We start from the raw sequence: 22,054 nt of genomic DNA, 5'->3' as shown, positions 1-22,054 counted from the left end.
AATGGCCTTGTGAGGCCAGAAATAAGCATTTTGTCACAGACAAGGCCAGATAAGGCAAGAGATAAACAAGAGTGATGGGTGCCGGTCTTAGAGAAGTGGGAGATGTAAACAGGGGAGGAGCAATGGGAGGAGGGAAGAGGAATGAATTACATAAATATTGTGTACTTGTCGAATTCAGTGTGTGTGTGTCCCTGCCTTGTGGACAGTGGACACAACACCCTTCTTGCAAGAGTGTAATAAACAATACTGCTTCAGATCTTAACTCGGACTGAAATTATTGAATTGAGTGAGTATCGTTTCTCACAAATGTATATTACTATTGTGCACAAAATGAGTACTTTCCATTACTTCTGTCATTGAATTAGATTAACCTACTTGTACACGTGAGTGCATTGAACACCAACATTCATTTATTTTCAATCCTTATGTTTGTGTTACTAAATTTTGAGGTATTGGTTATCATGATTTTGCTTTCTGGCATGAATATTGTGAAATATTTAGTGAAAAATGTTTAGTGGTTTTTGATGCAATTTCCTTTCCTGGAGGTGGCAAAGGGATGGTGACAATGGGATATAATCAGGCATGTTTACTTGGGAGAGAAACTCATTCCCTTCTCACCACCTCAACAATTAAGTGCTGGTGAAAAGGTCTGTGGATGACTTTCTTGGATCACTCGCAATTAAAGCCCTTATTTCCAATTATTGGCTACTTAAGGGTCTCAACTCCCCATCTTCCCAATCAACTGCCTCCCCAGTGTGAAAGAAAGGTGGTTAGTTCTCTAACTGGGAAACCATGGAAAAGTGCCTGCCTGACAAGTTGGATGGAGGCCTCTGATTGACCCAGTCTGGTGACAATTGTAGGCATAAATGACAATTTAAGGCAAGGGTGGGACCTCTAAAGACTAACCCCGACTGCCCTTTTACTTCTCAATCCCCTTCTCTCCATAGTTCACACATGCAAGAAGAAGAAAATGTCTTATTTTCTCACCACTGGATGTGCCCAGGGCGTAGGCCTGACCAGCAGACTTTGAAAATCAGAAACTGCTGGGTCCTGTTGACTCAACCCACCAGTATCAAGAACAGTGATAGGACAAGATAATTGCCCTTGCTCATCCTTCAGCTTTTAATGAAATGATTGGCAATCAGATGAGTTATCTTGCAAATAGGGGTGACATGTTAATCTTTAACCAATATGCATTCATACACTTTGTAAAAACATGAGTAAATTCCACACTTTGCATGAAGCTATGCCAGAAATAGATCCAAAATGAAATTTCTTTTTGTAGGTGCATTTTTATGTATCGGCTTCAGAATTATCAAGCAGTTTTTCAATGCTGTCATGGAGCTACACTCACTAGATGTAAATAGCCCAGTGTGAGTAGTGTTAAAACATTCTAGACTGGAAAGATTCAGACAGCATATGGACATAAAGATACATTAGTCCTTAGTAATGACCTGGTATTAGCGTTATTAATGCTAATCTCAAATAAATAGTGTTACTTTGAAGGCTAAGCTTGAAAACAGTTCTTCACTTTGTCTTCTCCTTGACCAATCTGTCTTGAACCTAAACTCTAGGTGTGGCATTAAATTACATGATAAAATAATAAATTGATTATCAACTTGATACATTTTTCTGGAAATATAGAAAATCACCATTATTACCAGTAGCTGACTATGTTTAGAGATCCTTTGACATATTAGGAACCTTAAATTTTAGATATTACATGACAGAATTTGAAAAAATATCCTGTTTATTCATAAATTATTGATGCAATGTAAAAAAGTAACAGCCTTAACAATTTAAACAGATTAAATTGGCTTCTAATAATTTATAATTTACTAAAATTACAGAAATGTCTAAGAGTGTTCTAAAACATCTAAGCATATCTATGTAAAATTCCAAATCCAGTCATGCCTAGGCAAATCATTGCCCCTGATTTTACTATCGATGAGCACTTAGCAGCATCTGCTGTGAGTCAGCTTTGTTCTTGTACATGCAATTTTCAAAATATTTTCATCGAAAGCTTTTGATGTTATCCTACAGAGTTCACTATTTAAATTGAATTGATTAATGTGATTCTGGTTATACAATTTTTAGTTTACATTTGAACTAAAGTTATGAACTTGTTTGGTAAAACAGATATCCAAGTGAGAAAATTGTTTTCCTTATTAGAATAATGCCAATAGTTGTCAAGTACAATGGGGTAAATAATGCAGCAAGCTGCGGAATTCTATGACCACAAGCTCTGAAGCAGCTCAGGGCTGAGGCAATCCCATTCAAACAAATATGCTGAGTCAGCTCCGAATACGACAGAGAGACGCCATAGAAGTAGAGAGAGGCATACCATAACATTGAAGGGGAGAAACATTTGATAAGATCATTTTTGGTTGCATTTATCCTACAAATTTTGTTGCTAGCTGCTCATCTAAATTATTGAAACACACAGCCCAAAAAAGAATGCTGGTTGCCAACGGTTGTAACAAGGTCAGCCAGCTAGACATTACAGAATATGAGTTGCCTGATTGGGGCTGTTAATCTGGTCCAATCAGGGATCCCTGGTTGACAGGTAAAAGTAGAAATATCAGAGATTCAGGCACTCTGAGATCTGATCCTGAAGAGGCAGTTGGAGGGTCAAGGACTCTTCATGTGTAATTAAAGGGTAACTTGGTGATGGGATACTTGCCTCGGTGCAGTTATTTCAGTGGCAACAAGAGTAAAGCATGTTCCTGAAAAAACTCGCTCACACCAAAGATGACCCCAACCCAAGTCATCTTTGAGTTGGGGTGAGCATTTCTTGCATCATGGCTTTGTTTGGGAAGCTTGACTTGTTCAACCCGACCATTGAGGACTGGGCCTGGTATGTGGCAAGAATGGGGTAAAAACGAAAACTTTATTCCTGATGAAGGGCTTTTGCCCGAAACGTCGATTTTGCCTGTCCTCGGATGCTGCCTGAATTGCTGTGCTCTTCCAGCACCACTGATCCAGAATGTGGCAAGAATGCATTATCTTTCATGGGCAAATGACATTGTGGCAGATGAAAAGCAATGAGTAATTCTCCTGATAGTCTGTGGAGCCACAGTTTTTTCTGTTATTAGGAGCCTAACTTTCCCTGAGGCACTAGATACTAAAACCTCTCAAGAATTGATGGATATAGTTAAGGAAAATGAATGACATCAAGGCTCCTCTAATTCTGAGACACCATCATTTTTACTCAGCAATTCAAGAACCAGGGGAATCCATATCAGGAATTTTGACTAGGTTAAGACAACTGGTAAAAGCATGTGATTTTGATTTAACCCTTAATGAGATGCTTAGAGACCGTTTGGTTTGTGGAATTCATGATGTAACTATGCAAAACTGCCAACTAGCTGAAGCCCAACTGGACTTCAAACAAGCCCCTCAACTGGTCCTATCATTGGAAAATGCAGCAAACGAAGCATATGAGTAGTAGGATATTCCAATGGAAGTGGACACCCTTGCCAGTCCAACTGAGCTTGGGGAACGCCACTTGAATGAAGGCAATTACACAGCCTCATTCAGGACATATCCCAATCAGGTGGACTCCAGGTCAGCTCATAAGCAATTAATCACATATTTAGCATTCATAAACACCACCTCATTGTCACACTTGCCAATGCAGCTAACCTCTCAGCAACCCCTTTCTGCTTCCAGTTGGGGGAAGTATGGCATTGTACTAATGTCACTGGACTACTAATCCAAAAGAAAACCGAAGAATTGTGGATGCTGGAAGTCAGAAACAAAAGCAGAAATTGCTGGAAAAGCTCAGCAGGTATAGTAGCATCTGTGAAGAGAAAGCAGAGTTAACATTTCTAAAGAGGTTCTGAAGAAATGTCACTGGACCCAAAACATTAACTTTGCTTTCTCTCCACACTTGCTGCCAGATCTGTTGAGTTTTGCTAGCAAGTTCTGTTTTGTTTACTAATCCAGAAGCACAGGTTTATGATCTGGAGACATGCGCAAAAATCTCACCATGGCAGTTGGTGAGTTTAAATTAAGTTAACAAGCTTCTGGAGTTAACAGCTAACCTAATGATGACTGTGAAATCATTATTGATGGACATTAAAACAAACTCATCAGTTCCAGTAATGTTACTTAGGGAAGGAAATCTGCTGTTCTTACCTGGTCTGGCCTACATATATCCTCAGAGCCACAGCACTGTGAGCATGATTGTCCCTTAATCACTCTCTTCCTGTCCAGCCAAACAGATCAAGAGTAATTAGATATGGACATCAGTTGCTGGCTTTGACAGTGATACCCACTGTGGTGTTATGTCTCACAGTGATTACACAATACACTTTTTAAGGGACATACTCATGACATCATCATTGTGTTAAGGCATGTGACCTGATGGTTCAGAGAAAGCAATCTTCATCTTATTGAGTCTTCTTGCAGCATGTCATGCTGAGGGAAGTAGGGTTCAGTTTACATTCCAATTTAACTTGAGCCTAGACACACTAGTGTCTGTGGTTATATTATATATTGATATCAGAGGTTGCAAAAAAATGTTATTGAATCTTTCAGTACTCTGTTACCTTCACTTTGTTCTTACGTTATAGGAGGTAACATAAATATCACGTAGTCAGGTACGAAAATCCTTTTGAAGGTTAAAAGCCCATCAATTTATCTACAATAGATCATGAAGGATAAATAAATCTGGATTAGCAGCAGCGGCTGTTTATAAAGAAATGACTCTGAGAAACCACATCATAGTACATCATCTATATCCCATGAACTAATAAAGGAAACCAAGAGTCATTCTGCCATGACAGGCACTTAATCCAAATACAATAGACTAATTGCTCCCTTGCAGGACGAGGCATCCTTAACAGTGAGAAGCACTGACTAGGGACTGACAAACCTACATTTCCTAAGCCCTCATACCATGGGAACCCATTGCATTTGACATTGCTGACAACATTGAGAATGACAGTATTTTTCTGCCTCATCTTCTCGTCAATAATCCACCCATTCTGCGTGTTTCTGATGCACACTTCACATGGCAATGCCAGCACCTTGACAGTCAGGATATATTATGCAGGCTGGACACCAGTAGTGTTTGAGGCCCATTTTCACAGCCAAAGAATCTTTAACCAGGGAAAGATTAATTAACATTATGGTACAACTGCAACAATACAAGAGGGGAGTAGGAAAGCAACACTGTACATATGGAACATAATAGTGACATTTTCACAGGCCTCCTCACCACATAATTTTTCTGGAACTTCTAAAATCCTGCTTTTCCGTAAAGATGGATAGAAGATAAAAAAATAAAGATTGATTCCTTTCAAAATGTTTATAGATCAATTCAAATTCAAGAAGAGGTAAGAAAAGTCAGTGTACAATCACTTTCCAAAGTCAGCTTTAAAATGCAATCTCATTCTATCAATGGTCATCTTTCAATGACATCTAAACGCAATCTGACCTAAGCTGAAGACCTATGTATCCACAGATGAATTAAAGTGGTGCCTGTAGTCTTCCTTTAATCCATTCCTTTATGTTTTAATGTACCAAAAAGATTTAGAATGCTTTACCTTTTCACTTTCTTCATCTTGCCCAAAATAAAGAGTCCGTTCTGGCAGTGTGAGTCCATCTTGATCAATCTATAAAACATTGTCATAAATTAATTTCATTTTCACATTTTATTAATCTAAAATGCCATTATGGCTTTTCTCCAAAACAATATGTTAGATCCTTCAGCTTTGTTTTATGTAGCTGCTTGAAATAAATACTCCATTATCATGAGACAGATTAACATTTGTAAATTTTTAAGGGGCTAACATGGAGTTAAATCCTAAGTTACAAACTGTGTCCCTGTCGGCTTTAGCATAAAATAAAATGCACACCAAAATAATGGTTACAGTTTTGTAAAAAGTAGAATTCTCTGATGGGAAAAAAATGTGTTTTCTTAGTTTTACTGTAGAAATGTGTAACAAAACATGACCAGAGGTAAGTGCAAGAACCGTACCTTATCTGTCTGATAACCATAAATATAAATAAATTTTATTGCATTCCTTCAACTAGACTAATTGTCATTTGATGTACCACAACAATGTGATAAGACTACATTTTCAGTTAAGATATAAAGAGATATTAGAATTTAGGTTCTGTTAGGTCCTGATGTACTTATTAAATGTATGATTTGTCTGGTTAGCATGCAAAACAATACTTTTCACTGTATCTAAGTACATGTGACAATAATAAATCAAATCAGATCAACGACTTTTCCCATATTATCCTGATATGCATTGATTATTTCAATATCTAGAAATTTGTTGGCATCTACCTTGAATATATTTAATTGCTGGGCATTATTCAACCATTTGGGTTAGAGAATTCTCAAAGATTCACTACTCTCAATTTTCTGTCCATTAAGCAATTCACAATCCACATGAGTAATTACCCCAATCCCATGTACACTAATTTTGCTTACTAGCCTCCATGTGAGACATTGTCATTGATTCATAAAGTCGTGGAGTCATATAACATGGAAACAGACCCTTTAATCCAACACGACAATACCGACCAAGTTTCTCAAACTAAACTAGTCCCACTTGCTTGCATTTGGCTCATATCCCTCTATATCTTTCCTACTCATGTACCTATCCAAATATCTTTTACATGTTGTAACTGTACCTAAATCTACCACTTCCTCTGGCAGTTCATTCCATGCACGAACCACCCTCTGTGTGAAAAAGGTGTTTCTCAGGTCCCTTTTAAATCTTTCTCCTCTCACCTTAAAAAATATGCCCCCTAGTTTTGGACTCACTCAAAAACCTTCTGAATATCCACGTACAACACTCTCACTCGTTCCTCCTTATCTATTCTGTTAGTTACATCCTCAAAAACATTAACAAATATTAAAATAATTTCATTTCCTAAATCCATGTTGACTCTGCACTATCCTACTGTTGTTTTCTGAGTGTCCAGATACAGTAAAGATATACTCAGATAATAATAGTTAAATTACTCCTAAAAATAATAGGGGTAATTTTTAAAAGTTTTTTTATGATTTAAGAAAATACTTAATTCTGATTTTGTTACTTCTTGATTTTAAATGTTTGTTATTTAAAATGGCAGCCAAAGTATGTTCCCTTTGTCAGGCTCAAGAAATAAGAATTTGAGTGTTTTAATGACAAAAAACTGGTTAACCACAATGCACATGTAATTATAATAGTTCCATATTTATCAAGCAGCTAATTAGCTACTTAACTGGTCTCAGTCCCAAAGTCATTAATCCACTGTGTACGGGCAGCAGTGTGCGAAACTGAAGTACTTACAAATATTTGATTGGAATCTTTGAAACCTTGATTTACTGTTCATGCTTTAGAGGTGCAGCAAGGTATCGTACAGTGGTATCACAGAGATGCTAAGCAGCATATTCAAGACTGAACACTGTTTCATAATTGGAAAATTACTTGCCTGTCTTGTTGGAGAGGAATGCAATATATGGATTTGCATTTTCATTATTGGAGAAAGCTTACTTTAATGAAAAATAAATGCATTTGTTTACTTTTTTCCCCTAAACGTCATGTTGGAGTGTTAGTCATGTAGCAGAAATTAAACTGGTGTTTGATAAATATTCTATAACATCTGCAATTACAACAGCAGTTTTTAATTGACATTCATGAAGTACATTATACACTTAACTTTACAAAAGTAACTACAATCTAAGAACTAAGTAATAGCAATCTTAATTATAACTAAAAATAATTGAGAGTTTGAAGTCAAAATTAGAATCATTAGAGTACTACTTACTCTTGAGAAGGGAGACCCACAATGCCATTAGGGAGCAATTTCCAACGACACTGGGTTAGTTTTTATGCACCATACAACAGGTGTAGCTCAGAGGAAAAATGAGTTCTGGGAACAGGTGGACAACACAATTCGAAGAATACAAAGCAATGATAGGCTGGTGATAGCAAGTAGCACCTGACTGGACATGTGACGAGAGAAAGAGCAGGATAGAAGATTCTCCATGACAGTTTTAGAAAAGCAAACAAAGGTGCCAAGGTACTGCGGTTTTCAGTTTCATGATAGTTGGAAATTTTAAATATCTGGTAAGAAAAATTACAGAAACCACCTTTATTAGGTAAAACAGTGGCACAAGAGCAATACAGCTGGACTATATCATGATTAGAAAGGAACACACAAAGGAAGTAAATAACCACAATGTCTTCCCAAGTGAGGAACCGAACTCTAATCATAGAGTGCCGTTGGCAGTGCTCATTTCAAACTCAACAAACAGCAACAGACATCAGGTGGTGGAAGCTGCGAGATTCACAAGTGAAGGGGGGAATTCAGAGAACAAAGGGAGAGCCACCTACAAGGAATAGAAGAATTTACAACAAGCCCTGTGGAAGACTGGTAGAACTCAATGACAAACTTGATTAGGAAAACTGTTGAAGAAATGTATGAAAGATCATCTGGAAGAAAGATGGAAAAGTGGCTTGGTAGTGGAATGAAAACACTGAAAATGTAGTAAACGAAAAGAAGGAACTGTTAAAGAGGTGGACACAGTCCAGGTTCAAAGAAGAAAAAGAACAATGGAAAAATCAAAAAAGAAGCCAAGGCAAGTGATTACTGGTGAAAGACTCCTAGCCATTGAAGAAATATATGGAAGTTTGGATACCAAAAGGAACAAAAGGTATGTTCAAAATAAAGGGGTAGATGTAGGGGAATGAGTCTGGGTGGGTTGCTCTTCGGAGGGTTGGTGTGGACTTGTTGGGCCGAAGGGCCTGTTTCCACACTGTAATAATCTAAAAAAAAACTAAATCTATCATCTAAAAAAATAGTAATTGCTGGAGATAGGTTAACAAACAACGAGGGAGGTTTACATACAATCGAAGATGGATGTAGAGTAACCTTAGTGAAGAGGATGTAATCACGGAGATATGGGGTCAATACTTTGACTTGCTCAGGTCTAAAGATAACCTGTGAATAAAGACAGAAGAGGTAGCTGTAAATCAAATCACATCAATCTAGAAGAAATCAAAATAGTTCTGAAAGGAATGAAAAGCAGTAGAGCAACAGGAGATAACAGTGGAAGTATGGCATTCATTAATTAAATTTGGCTTCCAGTTTCTGAACAAGCTGCTCATATGTTATGATAAGTGAAAAAATCCCAAGGACATGAAGGTAATGCAATTCGGTACAAATACGAAAAGAAGGGGAGACATCCAGGATTGCAAGGACTACTAACAAGTTAAACACCTACCACATACCTTCATATGGGAGGGGGCCACGGCCCAAAGACTGAGAAAAATTGTTCAAGTCCATGAAGGTTAATTCAGTTTCATGTCCAGAACAGGTACCACAGATCCCATTTTTACTTCTGAGACAAGTGTCAGAGAAAAATCAGTAAGTTCAATGCAACGTAACGATTGCGCTGATCACTCTTGAGAACTCTTATAATCAGGTCCCCAGTGAGGAAGTCTGGAGATTGCTGAAATTCCTGGAACCCCTGAGAAGCACATTTGACTATTTTAGGACCTGGACAAGGAGAACCAGACAAGAGGAAGAAGCAGGATGGAAGAGAGTGAGAATTCTGTCGCTAAAGTTGGATGACACCAAGGATTTGCACTTAGCTCTTTCCACTATATAATTGACATGGATCTTCTAACTGAGCTAGATAGCTAGATAACTGAGGTGAGATGTGCCATAGGGAAAAACTGTTTGTAGATGACATTAAGCGATGTGTTGGGCTCGATGAGAACAGGACCATGCATCTGGGGAATGGGAAAAATAAAAGCACTAGAAGACATGGATGTGAAAACACAGGATCTATATTATGGACTTTCAGCTTGAGCATAGGAAGACAATTGGAAAGAGTAATGCTAAGTATCTGAAGTCAGTGGTGGCAGGAGATGGAAATATAGCAATGGATTAGCTCTGGTTGGATAATTTGGAAGAAGTCCAATGGATTATTTTGTGAGATTGCTGAAATGGAGATGAATCTGCAAAATGTTTATGTGACCAGCCTTGTTATATAATCAAAGTTGGGCAACCAGAGGAATGGAACAACAAATGGTACTAATGAGGTAGGATGCTGAGGTGAATCAGTGGAATAGTATAAAAGAGGAATCGGCACATTGGCGGTTGGGGAATCAGTGGAAGATATTGTGGGAGTCTGAAAGAAAAATGCTGAGAAGAGATTATAATATCTCTTGCAGAGAGCAAAGAATTGGGGATGCAATTGGCAGGTGAAAAAGAGAAAAGGAATGCCTATGATCCGATGGAAAGGTACAATGCCAAGAGAGTTAAATGCAGTAGAATGACAAGAAGAGATGGTGAAGAGTTACCAACAAGCATTGTGGTGATCCGATGTACAATAGGAGAAGCCAAAACAAAATGGAGAAACTGTGAGTAGAGAATTCCAGAAGTTCAGAACCTTCTGAGTTCAGAAATTACTCTCTGCTCAGTCCTAATGATCAGCTCCTTATCCTAACATGGGCTAGATTCCCCAGCCATGGTCAACCTTTGTGTTTCTACACATCAAGAATCCTAAATAAAATCTATGTAACTTTTCTCAGTCCTTTTAGGATTTCACTTTCTCAAAAAATGGTAATTGGGTAGATCTTCCCTGTGTGAAGCCAGATTGGGCACCATATTTAAAGTTGTTATTATTCAGGTAAGCCTCAACTTTATTCTTAATTGTTTTATCTGATTTGCAAGTAAACAATTCCCCCTTCTCCAAGTAGTTTTCACTTGAGTGTACTGCTGTCTCCTTGGCAGAATGCATTCCATGCATTGGCAATGCGCTGCTCAGCAGGTTGCCTGCCATTGCTTGAGGCTGTTTATTGAATTTATATCAATATTATTTGACTACTGTTTGGAGTTGCTTACACAAAGCAAAAACATTTTCCAGAAAAACAGCAGCAGTTCAGAATCACATACTAATTAAAAAGGAACTTTGTATTTTAAGTTATTTTCCAAATTTTTGCTGCAAACTGATTCATTCTTGTTGGGGTTTTCTGTCCAGTGAAATTATACACTGGAAAGGAATAGAAGTGTGCATTCAGATTATAAAGACTCACTTTTGCCGGCACTTGGATCAGGAACACGAATAGGATCATACAATGGATAACAATTCAAACCAGATCAAGGCACTGATCCACTTCTGAGCAGGATTGGACCATGGAGATAATTGGTAATAGGATTGGATCAGTGCCATGAATCTTGAGTTTGAAAAAAAAGTACAGTGATAAATTAAATGATGTGGTAATAAAAAGAATGATGAATATGACTGTGCTGAACTACTTCAAACAATCAAGACAGTGAGTAGTTCCTGCTGAAAAATAATCAGTGGCAGATTTAAGTGGAAACTGTGATTAATTTGCCTTCAGCCTCTTATTGATCCAACACTTAGCAGAAGCATGTTTTGCACCAATATAGGTTAAATTAATGTAAATCATTCAAATTCACAAATTTCTAATTCTGCTTGTTTTTGGAAGATTGTGATATTTATTGATAATTAGATAACAAGTTTGGTTCCTTAGATGAGACGGCTGCACTATGAAGAGAGATTAAGTAGAATGGGCCTATATTCCTGTGAATTTAGGAGAATCAGAGGTGATCTCATTGAAAATTTACATCAGGCAGCATCATAAATAAGATAGTGTCCAGCCTGCTGCCCATTATAAGCAGCTATAATTAAATATCAGGTATTCCATTTAATGGGTGGCCAATTTGACACTACCTGTATTGTGCCAGTATTATGGACAGAGTCAGGAGAGAACGGAAACCTTTGTTCCCTTCAGCTTACTTTCTGTAGTCATGTTTTTTGAAAAGTAGGATGTGTGCGCTTCTTAAGCACAAACACATGCAATTGATTTAAATAAGAACAGTAAACTTTTGAAGGGTTAAGTAAAGAGGATTATTTTTTCACACATTCGTCCTTGAAGTCAGATTGCTACTTCATGAACACATAACATGTTCACACATACACAGGATTGACAGTCAGGCTCACATGCCCTGTTCTCTGCAGACAGAAAGAACATGCACTGTTTCAGCATCTGTTTCAGCTCAATGATAAATCTTTGCATGTTCATTTCTCAGAGAAATGCCTAACTAATCAAAGTAATTCTGCTTGGCTTAAAATTTAAACAAAACCCAGTTGTAAACTGTCAATCAACACTAATGGGTCTATTCTCCATGGCAACACCTGTACCAATCAGAATCCAATTGCCAACCAGTCAGCATTCTCCTCTTTTTAAATTAGATTCCCTACAGTGTGGAAACAGGCCCTTCAGCCCAACAAGTCCACACAGACTGTCTGAAGAGTAACCCACCCAGACCCATTTCCCTCTGACATGCAATTAACACTATGGGCAATTTAGCATGGCCAATTCACCTGACCTGCACATTTTTCGACTGTGGGAGGAAACTGGAGCACCCGGAGGAAACTCATGCAGGCACAGGGAGAATGTGCAAACTCCACACAGACAGTCGCCCGAGGCTGGAATCGAACCTGGGACCCTGGTGCTGTGAGGCAGCAGTGCTAATCACTGAGCCACCGTGCCGTGGTATAATTTTGATTTTCCCTTTTAATTTGTATTTTTCCAAAGTATCTTGATGAGTGTAAAATGAAAAGCTTCGATAAAATATATTTCTTTTTGGCAATACCCAAGATAAAATTAAAGAAAATAGTGCACATTCACTGTTTATAAACAAATGAACAGTTCATACCAAGCACTTATAAGAGGTCCATTTAAAAAAATGTTTCACTCCTGAAGGATTGGTCTAGGTAGGTTCAGATAACAAAATCGTACACAGTGTTGTTGTAGAATTCCCTGGAAGAAAGGAAAATCCAGCAGCTCACAAAACTAGGCCCTTTTTGTTTTTATACTAGCAGATCCAGTGTCTTTTACAGGGGGAAGTGGGTTAGGAATCAGGCTGGCTCCTTTTTCCAGCTTAAAAACTCATAAATACGAACTTGTTTTTCTGTAGCTGGTATGCTACAGTGGATTCCGTTTGCAGATTGACTAGTTTCCTTTGTTTCTTGGGATAGTAGCTTTGTTACCTGTGAGCCAGTTTTAGTCATGTGACTATGATGCACCAAGAATGGCTTAAAGCTTGAACCATTGCAGTACAATGGAGAATGTAAAGGGGGTTCTTCACATTCATTTGTGATGGACTGGTTCTGTTACAGTTCCTTTGGGAATTGAAGTCAAGATTAGCCATAATAAGCCAAATGGTCTACTCTTGCTCCTACATCTTGTGTTCTTATATTTTTTCAAACTTGAATACATGAAGTCTGATTGTCCGTTGGTTTTGAGTTTTGAAACAATTTCAGGGAGCATAGGTTTAAGATAATGGACTGAAGGTTTAGTGGAGATGTGAGGTGTTAGGAAATCTGGAAATCACTGTCAGAAAGAGTGGTACTGACAGAAATCCTCATAACATTGAAGAAGTATTTGGATGGACACTTGCAATGCCAAGGCATACAAAGCTATAGGCTAGTGCTGGAAAATGGGATTGGAATGGTTAAGTGCTTGTTTTTAACCTGCACAGACTTGATGGACATGTTTCTGTGCTGTAGACCTCCATAACTGTATAAGTCTATGACTCTAACAAGTTTATGTTATGAAGATAATTCGTTAGCTATGTCAATGCAAGCATGAGGAGATTTACCATGGTTTTTGAATTAGGAACCTTCAAGAGTCAGTATAGAATTTTCAAGTTCATCTGATCATTGGCAAAGACAAGTCCAGAAAATTATATACTGAATGCTATTCATGTCTAAAGTAAGTACAGGACATGTCTTTACTGGACATAACAAGCAATGCACAGGAAATTTTTATTGCACAGAATTCTGAGAAGGCTTGACAGAGTAAATGCTGGGAAGCTATTTCTTTGTCGAGAAAATCTAGAACTAGGGGTTATCAGCTTAGCATAAAGAAGTGACCATTCATTTCTGATCTAAGAAGAAATTTCACCACGCAGTGGGTCGTGTGTCTCTGTTGACTTCAGAAGGCTGTAGATGTTAGGTACAGTCAAGATTGAGATTGACGCTATAGATATGAAGAGAGATACAGATAGGGTAACAGAGTGGTGTAAATATTAAAGTGTATGAACAAACAACATATATATTGTTATGAATATTACAAGCATATCATTTGCTTCACAAATTTATTGAGAAATTATTTATCAAACTATTCATGTTACATTTTTTAGATTAGATTACAGTGTGGAAACAGGCCCTTCGGCCCAACAAGTCCACACTGACCCGCCGAAGCGAAACCCACCCATACCCCTACATTTACCCCTTACCTAACACTACGGGCAATTTAGTATGGCCAATTCACCTTACCTGCACATCTTTGGACTGTGGGAGGAAACCGGAGCACCCGGAGGAAACCCACGCAGACACGGGGAGAACGTGCAAACTCCACACAGTCAGTCGCCTGAGTCGGGAATTGAACCCGGGTCTCTGGCGCTGCGAGGCAGCAGTGCTAACCACTGTGCCACCATGCCGCCCACCCTATTCAACCAATTCAACATCCAATGAGCTGCCAGTCCTTGAGCATAGCAATGTCTCATTTCTGAAATGTCTACAGTGTCTTTGGAGCAGTACTTAACCTGCATGATCTTTTCAGACTAATCTCCAACAGAAAATATTGTCTTTCGTTCTCTTCTTTTACAACGAGCCACTGCTCGAAGGTCACAGTTCAATTCTCAAGTTCAACCCACAGTTCCAAGTCAAACACGAGATAATAAAAGAAAAATAGTGATGATCTCAACAGCATAGAAGAGTCTACTTCAACCCGCACCAGCAAAATAAAATTACCCAGTGATTCTTCTCATTGCTGTTTGTGGTGCAGTATTTTGAGAATTGGCTGTAGCTTGGCAGTGAAATTCAGCCAAATGCATCCTTATAAGTTTAAAACCATATTAGGTCATTAAAATGCAAATGAGCTCGCTTCGATGTTGTTTTCTCAAACTGTAAGGAATAGGCAATTATTAGGTTGTCTCAATGGTTGACAAACATGCCACACCTACTGTGTTGCAGAAATCATTAATTTCAGTTGTCCATAGGAGCCTTTCTATTCTAGTTGTGAACTGCAAGAGATGAGAAATACAAATACAGGATTTTTTAATTTATCCATGGGATGTAAGTATTGCTGGCTGGTCCAACATTAGTTTCCCTAGTTTCCTTTGAGAAGGAGGTGGGGATCTGTGTTCTAGAACCAGTGCAGTCCAGTAGATAGAGCCATAATACCATCAGGGAAGGAGTTCCGAGATTTTGACCCAACAGCGCTGAAATAATGGTGATATATTTCCAAGTCAGGATGGTGAGCAGGTTGGAGGACAACTTATAGATGATACACACTGTTGGTACTGCGCATTGGTGGTCGAGAGAGTGAATGTTTGAGGTGCCAATCAAGCAGGCTGCTTTGTCCTGGATGTTGTCAAGCTTCTTGAGTATTTTGGAGCTGCACTCATCCAGGTAAGTGGGATTATTCCATCACACTTCTGCCTTGTGCTTTGTAGATGGTGGATGGGCTTTGGGCAGATCAGGAGGTGAGTTACTGACTGCTGGATTACTGGCCTCTGACCTTTAGAAAATGATTTGATAAACAAAGTGCCACATCAAACGTTATTGTGGAAAATAAAACCTTTGATAAAGCAGTAACGTACTGGCATGGATCAAAGATTGGCTGACTGGCCAAAAACAAAGAGAAACTGTTTGGCAGGACATCACAAGTAGATTCCCTTAGGGATCGACACTAGGGCCATAAACTTTGATAATTTACATTAAAAAGATAGATGAGGGAAGTGAAGACATGGTAGCTACATTTTCAGATAACACCAAGATGGCAAGGAGGTATATTGTGAAGAAGACATAAAGATGTTGCAATAAAAGAATAATACAACAAATGCTGGAAACCTGAAATAATAACAAAGATCTAGCAGCATCTACTGAGAAAGAAGCAGAGTTATCAATTTCAGAATTACAGGAAACTGCAGACAGATGTAGATTGATTAAGTGACTGGGCAAAAATCTGGCAGATGGAATATGATGTGGAAAAATGCAAAGTTGTTCACTTTGGCAGGAACATTTTAAAAAGCAGAGTATTACTTAAATGGAGAATGACTCAGAATTCCAAGGTGCAAAGGGGTTTAAGTATTCTGGTACATAATCCACAAAAAGGTTTGTATGCAGCATATAACCCAAAAGGCTAATGGAATGCCATCCTTTCCAATAAAAGATTTAAACATTACATTAAGGGTGTTATACTTCATTTCTACTGAGCGTTGGTGAGATCATATCTTGAATATTGTGCACAGTTTTAGTCTCCTTATTGAAGGAACAATATAGATGCATTGAAGGCAGTTAATAAAAGACTGACTAGATTGATACAGGAATTACTGGATAGTTTTAGGATAGGCTGGGCTTGTTTCCACTGGAGTTTAAAAAAGCCCAGAACGAGGGACACAGTGATTTAAAATTATGGATTACCCTTTCAGGACTGCAAGCTCCCATTCTTCCACCAATTGACAGAAACCGGCTGCCAAGAATTGCCAACATGAAAATCCGAGTGGTGCCTGGTGATTCCAGCTTGCTGGTTGGACACCCAGCACCAATACCCCAAGGAAAATCTCTATGTGCAGCAGCCACATGCACTTCATGTCTATGAATGTTGGGATCTGACACACACCAGATCTCCAATCCACTCACGGTACTCTTCTGCAGTTTATTTGGTGTGTATTAGCAACTCTCTTTGCAATGTTGCTGCAAAGACATTCTGCACACAGGGAGAGGCACCCAGCTCACAGACTGGATCAGGCTGCATCTCAGAGCTGCTCATTTAACCCGCTTAGCACACACTCATTTTGTGCCTACGTGGGTGCTCACAGTCTCCCAGCCTTGCCTTGTCTTTTTGCACTTTGTCACCTGAGCCAGAGCCTAAATATTCACAATATTTTTGTCTTGCCTTGCTGGTCAGCACAGTCAAGAAAGTCAGGCATCTGGTCCTGTTTGTCAGTAGTTATCAGTCAAGGGTTTTGCTATAATTTGCTATATGGATTGTCCTATCTCAATGTCACACCTACAGAATGTGGCAGCATCCTGCACAGCAAACACATTGTATGAGCATGAACCAAACGGCAAACTCTCGAAGATGAAGGGGAGTAGTCCTCACTCCAATCAAGGCAGTCTTTTATCAGTGAGGCAATTTCCCATATATTCAGTCAAGTACTTTGTCTGATATTGGTTGGATGGATAGGATAGGTCAATTGACTGCTTGGCTTTCCTCTTAGGAGTGAAGAGTCAATTATTGAGCAACCTAGCACCCATCTTGGCTCTTTTTACCCGATTGTGGGTTGTGTTTTCCTTGGAATGGGAGAAAGCAGGGATTGAGTTCGACAGAAGTGGTATAGCTGTAAGTGCGGATACAGGTAGTGTCCCAAGTGAGCAAGTAGGAGGCATGGAGGTTGTCTAGAATGATTGGGTGGATAAGAGTGAGTGAGGAAAGATGTTGTTTGTGACAGTGACAGTAGCACAGCATGAGCCTTGTCAGGAGGTGGATGTAGTAGCAGAGAGAGAGTGATTGTGATTTAGTGGTCAGAGTGGAGACACTCATTAGCCCACTGCTGCACATTCCTCGGATTGTTTGAGATTACTAACCCAAACAATCTTAGATCAGGTTGGAACTTTCTGATGTTATGGTCTCCTCTGCTGGTCCTGAGAGAAGATCACCTTACTCTGCAACACCTTATCCACCAGGACAAGAGTTGGTCTGCAAAGCACTGTGCCAATTTCCCTCTATCTACCATGCTCAGCGTAAATGTCATGAACATGCAGGGCAGCTTCAGACTGAAAACACTTGCCTAGGTGTACAACAGTTGTTTAAGAAATCCCTGGTAGTGGCAAATACTTCTGCCTACATTAAATGAAAGAATTGAGCTAGCATTGGATGAGAGAAGTGCCATAAGGGCTTGGCACCTAGTGAGAGAGACAGGTTTGTGGTGAAAATGAGAGTAAACCTGCCTGGTTGCACAGAGCGAAATCCTCCATAAAACTTGATGAAACTGAGTTCTGGTAAGATTTAGCCCTCCGCCTCAGAAGGCAGTGGACAGTGGGTCATTCAATATCCATAGGATAGAAATAGATAGATTTTTGCTAGGAAGGAGAATAAAGAGTTATCAGGAATAGATGGAAGTGTAGAATTCGAAGCAGAGGTTGGCATGATACCACTGAGGTGACACAAATAAAGTAGTTAGTACAAACAAAACTTCACTGGGCCAGAATCATTGACTGGGGTTGGGTCAATGGTTTGAGGGAGTCATTGGTTCTGATTTTTACATGACAGGTAGGAACAGGAGAGTTGTTTTGTCACTGGGAAATCCAGGACTCCGAACTGGCCAAGGCTAACTGAAGATTATTCATTGAATTATGTTTCCTAGCTGTAACCAGTGAGACTGAGAGTCTGGCAGGTTAGTCTAAAACTCCAGACTGCAGTTAGACAGCATAAAGGAGGATCAGAGAGATCATGGGGAAGAAGGGGAGAAGATCATCGGCCTTGAACTGCTAGATTTCTCAAGGCCTCGGAAACATGGATAACTAACATTAAAGCTAAAGTTGAGAAAAATCTGAGGCAAGCTACCTCATGAAAATACTTAAATGAGGAAAATATCCTAGGAGTGTATTGGTCACCAACTTCCATCTGGGTAGTTTCACGGTGGGCTAGAATTGGGTTTGAGAATTTTTACGACTTTACAACCCACATCCTTCTACATCCAATCCCATGCAGTTTTGAAGGCTAAAATTCTTCCATTTTGTGAGCATTTTTTAACAAATTCTACCGTGACCACCAGCTGTGCTAATATTATCCTTCTTTCTTATGCCTAATGTGAAAGATAGTTCAAAAACCAACTCTTTTGCATCATCCCAAAACAAAATTACTATCATCGGCCAGTAATAAAGTTTTATTATCATGAACAAACTCTAAACAAGTCATTTGGAAAAAAATGATTTGTCACTCCTTCTGCTTGCTAGCATATCTCTACCATTTCATTATCATTAATTAAAGCAACCTTTTTTTATTCATTTACAGAATGAGGGGTATTGCTGGCATTTATTGCTCATCATGGAGGGCAGTTAAGAGTCAATCACATTGCTTTGGGTCTGGAATCATATGTAGACCAGGTCAGGTAAGATGGCAGTTTCCTTTCCTAAAGGACATTAGGGAACCAGATGAGTTATCATGAGATTCTTAATACCAGATTTTTAAAATTGCATTCAAATTATACCATCTGCTGTGACTGGATTTGAACCCAGTTCCCCAAAACATTACCTGGATCTTTGGATTAAAAGTCCAGCAATAGTACCATTAGACCATCACCTCCCCCTAATACACTTCCCTATTTTCATATAGCTGCAATTAACTAACGGAATTGCTGTTTTTCAGTTGTAGAAAATTCAGCACATCATTCAATTTCTGCTGTTTACTGTGGCTATGAATCAAATTTGTTTGTGAAATGAAGATTTAAGATTGAATTGTATCATCTGACCATAAAACCCAGGTAAATGTAACAATATGATCATCACCATTTCATAAATATCGGCTATTAATTTCTTATGTATTACCAGAGAATTCATCTGCCCTCTATCAGGCAACGTTTAGTCAGCAATAACTCGCTCCTTTTCCATCAGGGACATAAGTTCCAGACTTCCTTGTAGCCTTGGTCCAAACATGGAGTAAACAGCTGAATTGCAAGCACAAGGAGACAGTGACTGCCCTTGACATCTAAGTAGCATTTGATTAAGTATGACAAACGGAGTCCTAACAAAATTTAAGTCAGTAAGCATCAGGGGGAAAGCACTCCACCGATTGGTCACACCTTGCACAAAGAAAAATCGTTGTTGATGTTGGAGACCAATCATCCCAGTATTATAATATTATTGCAGGAGTTCCTCAATTTATTTCTTTTTCTGAGAAATTATTGATGACAACCTATGTCTTCCTCTTTTCTACAATTTACCAATAATCTTCCATTAATTATTTACTTTCTTTTTATAAAGAATCTCTACGCTGTGGAAAAAGGTCATTTGGCCCAACAGGTCCACACTGATTCTCTGAAGAACATCCCACCCAGACTCACCACCACACACCACTCCCCTCCCCCCCGATCCCTGTATTCCCCATGGCCAATCCACCAATCTGCGCATCTTTGGACTGTGGAAGGAAACTCACGCAGACACAAGGAGAATGTGCAAATTTCACAAAAGCAGTTGCCTGAGCCCTGGTCCCTGGTGCAGTGACACAGCAGTACTAACCACTGAGCCACCATGCCACCTTTATACATTCTAATCAACCTGATCAGAGGTATTATTATGCACCTCTGGAGCAGGTGGGACTTGATCCTGGGCCACCTGGCTCAGGGACAGCACCATTGTGCCACAAGAACCTTGAGTTCTTAAATTTATTTTAACATATTCTCTAATCAACATGTTCAGAGATGTTACTGTACACCTCTGGAACAGGGGAGACTTGAACCTGGGCCTCATAGCTCAAAGGTGGGGAATTCAACCACTGTGCCTCAAGAGCCCTTAATTTAATGCCCTATGCTCAACCATCTCCAGCTGATTCTCAATGTCAGATGTGAGAATGCTCAATTGCACAAAGTTCAATACCATTTACAAATGCTCAGGTACTGAGGTAGTCCGTGTTGTTATGATGATGGATCAGATTCACAAAATATCTATTGACATTTTTCATTTTAAATTTCAAAATGCTTGGTTTTTAAAAAGAGGACTGAGGATGTTGTTAAACCTGAGAGGGCGCAGAAAAGATTTACAAGTATGTTACAGAGACTGGAGGGTTTGGGTTATAGAGAGAGGCTGAATAGGCTGGGCTTTTTTCCATGGAGCACCTGAGGCTGAGGAGTGATCTTGTAGACATTTATAAAATCATGAGGGGCATGGATAGTGTGAATAGCCAAGGTCTTTTTCCGAGGGTAGATATGTTCAAAACTAGAGGACGTGGTTTTAAGGTGAAAGGAGAAAGACTTAAAAAGAACCTAAGGGCTAACTTTTTCACACATAGTATGATGTATCTATGGAATGAGCTGTCAGAGGAAATGGTGGAGACAGTAAAACTACATTATTTAAAAGGAATCTGATTGGGTATATGAATAGGAAGTGTTAGAGTGATATGGGCTAAACGCTAGCAAACGGGACTTGGTCAGATTGGGATGTCCAGTTGGTGCGGATGACTTGGACCTGACGGGTCTGTTTCAGTGCAGTATAACTCTATGACTCTGTGAATGTATGAGAAATAAGTTCAATGATGAGCCAATGGAATATCCAACATTTTATTTACACAGAGAGTGCCAGCAGAGGTGATGGATGCAGGCACATTTACAACATTTAAAAGACATTTGGATTAGTATATGAATAAGAAAGATTTGGAGGGATATGGGCCAAATGCAGGCAGATGGGACCAGTTTAGTTCAGGAACGTGGTTGGCATGGGCATGGGCTTGGGCTTAGATGAGTTGGACCAAAGGTTCTGTTTCCATGTTGTATGATTCTACAACTGTATTTAAATTGTCAAAGAAATTTTGATCATGGAATGATTAGCAGAAGAATCAATGCTGCTGGTTATCTCTTTCCTTTCCCCAGAAGGTCACTTCTTTCAGTCATGTCTATTTTACTCTTCAGGAATATGTAAGTACAGGGGTTAAAAAGCCAGTTTCAACTCTACTGAAGTGGAACTGAATGCTGTCATGTGTACCATCCTGGGCACTTCTCAGCTCTTACTTCTAATCTGTGAGTATGTGTGTTGCATTACTAAACTCACTTCCTGTTATTTCTTGAAAGCCTAGTGAAGTTGGCTTGTTTTAAAATGCACGTTCATATGATCTGGGAAAAAAAGGTATCTCCATGGTAAGAGATCCTTTTTTAAGTAATCTTACCAAGACAGTAGATGAATAAAGAGAGGGAGCCAGTTCATCTCTGCACACCTGGAGACTTAATACACAGCTGGGGTGTCCTTACGGATTCAATTGGGATACCTTACCTGCAAACTTCC

General features: G+C 39.1%; 1 protein-coding gene across 3 annotated transcripts in view; it reads right to left on the bottom strand.

Annotated features, from left to right (window-relative positions):
* ecel1 (endothelin converting enzyme-like 1) overlaps positions 1–22,054 on the bottom strand; it is a 117,153-nt gene that overhangs the window by 77,320 nt on the left and 17,779 nt on the right. For all 3 annotated transcript variants that reach the window (XR_015759021.1, XR_015759020.1, XM_087993241.1), the window contains exon 2: positions 5,553–5,621. Coding sequence is in view for 1 of the 3 variants with exons in the window: in XM_087993241.1 (XP_087849367.1) it covers positions 5,553–5,621 (69 nt within the window). In the remaining 2 variants the exon portion in view is untranslated. The remainder of the gene's footprint in view (positions 1–5,552; positions 5,622–22,054) is intronic.

Source organism: Chiloscyllium plagiosum, unplaced genomic scaffold (genome assembly GCF_037043375.1).
Source record: "Chiloscyllium plagiosum isolate Xiang-an unplaced genomic scaffold, Cpla_swu_hap1 HiC_scaffold_13, whole genome shotgun sequence".
Taxonomy (NCBI): Eukaryota; Metazoa; Chordata; class Chondrichthyes; order Orectolobiformes; family Hemiscylliidae; genus Chiloscyllium; species Chiloscyllium plagiosum.
The sequence above is the reverse complement of the archived record's forward strand: the minus strand, read 5'-3'. Positions and strand labels throughout refer to the sequence as shown.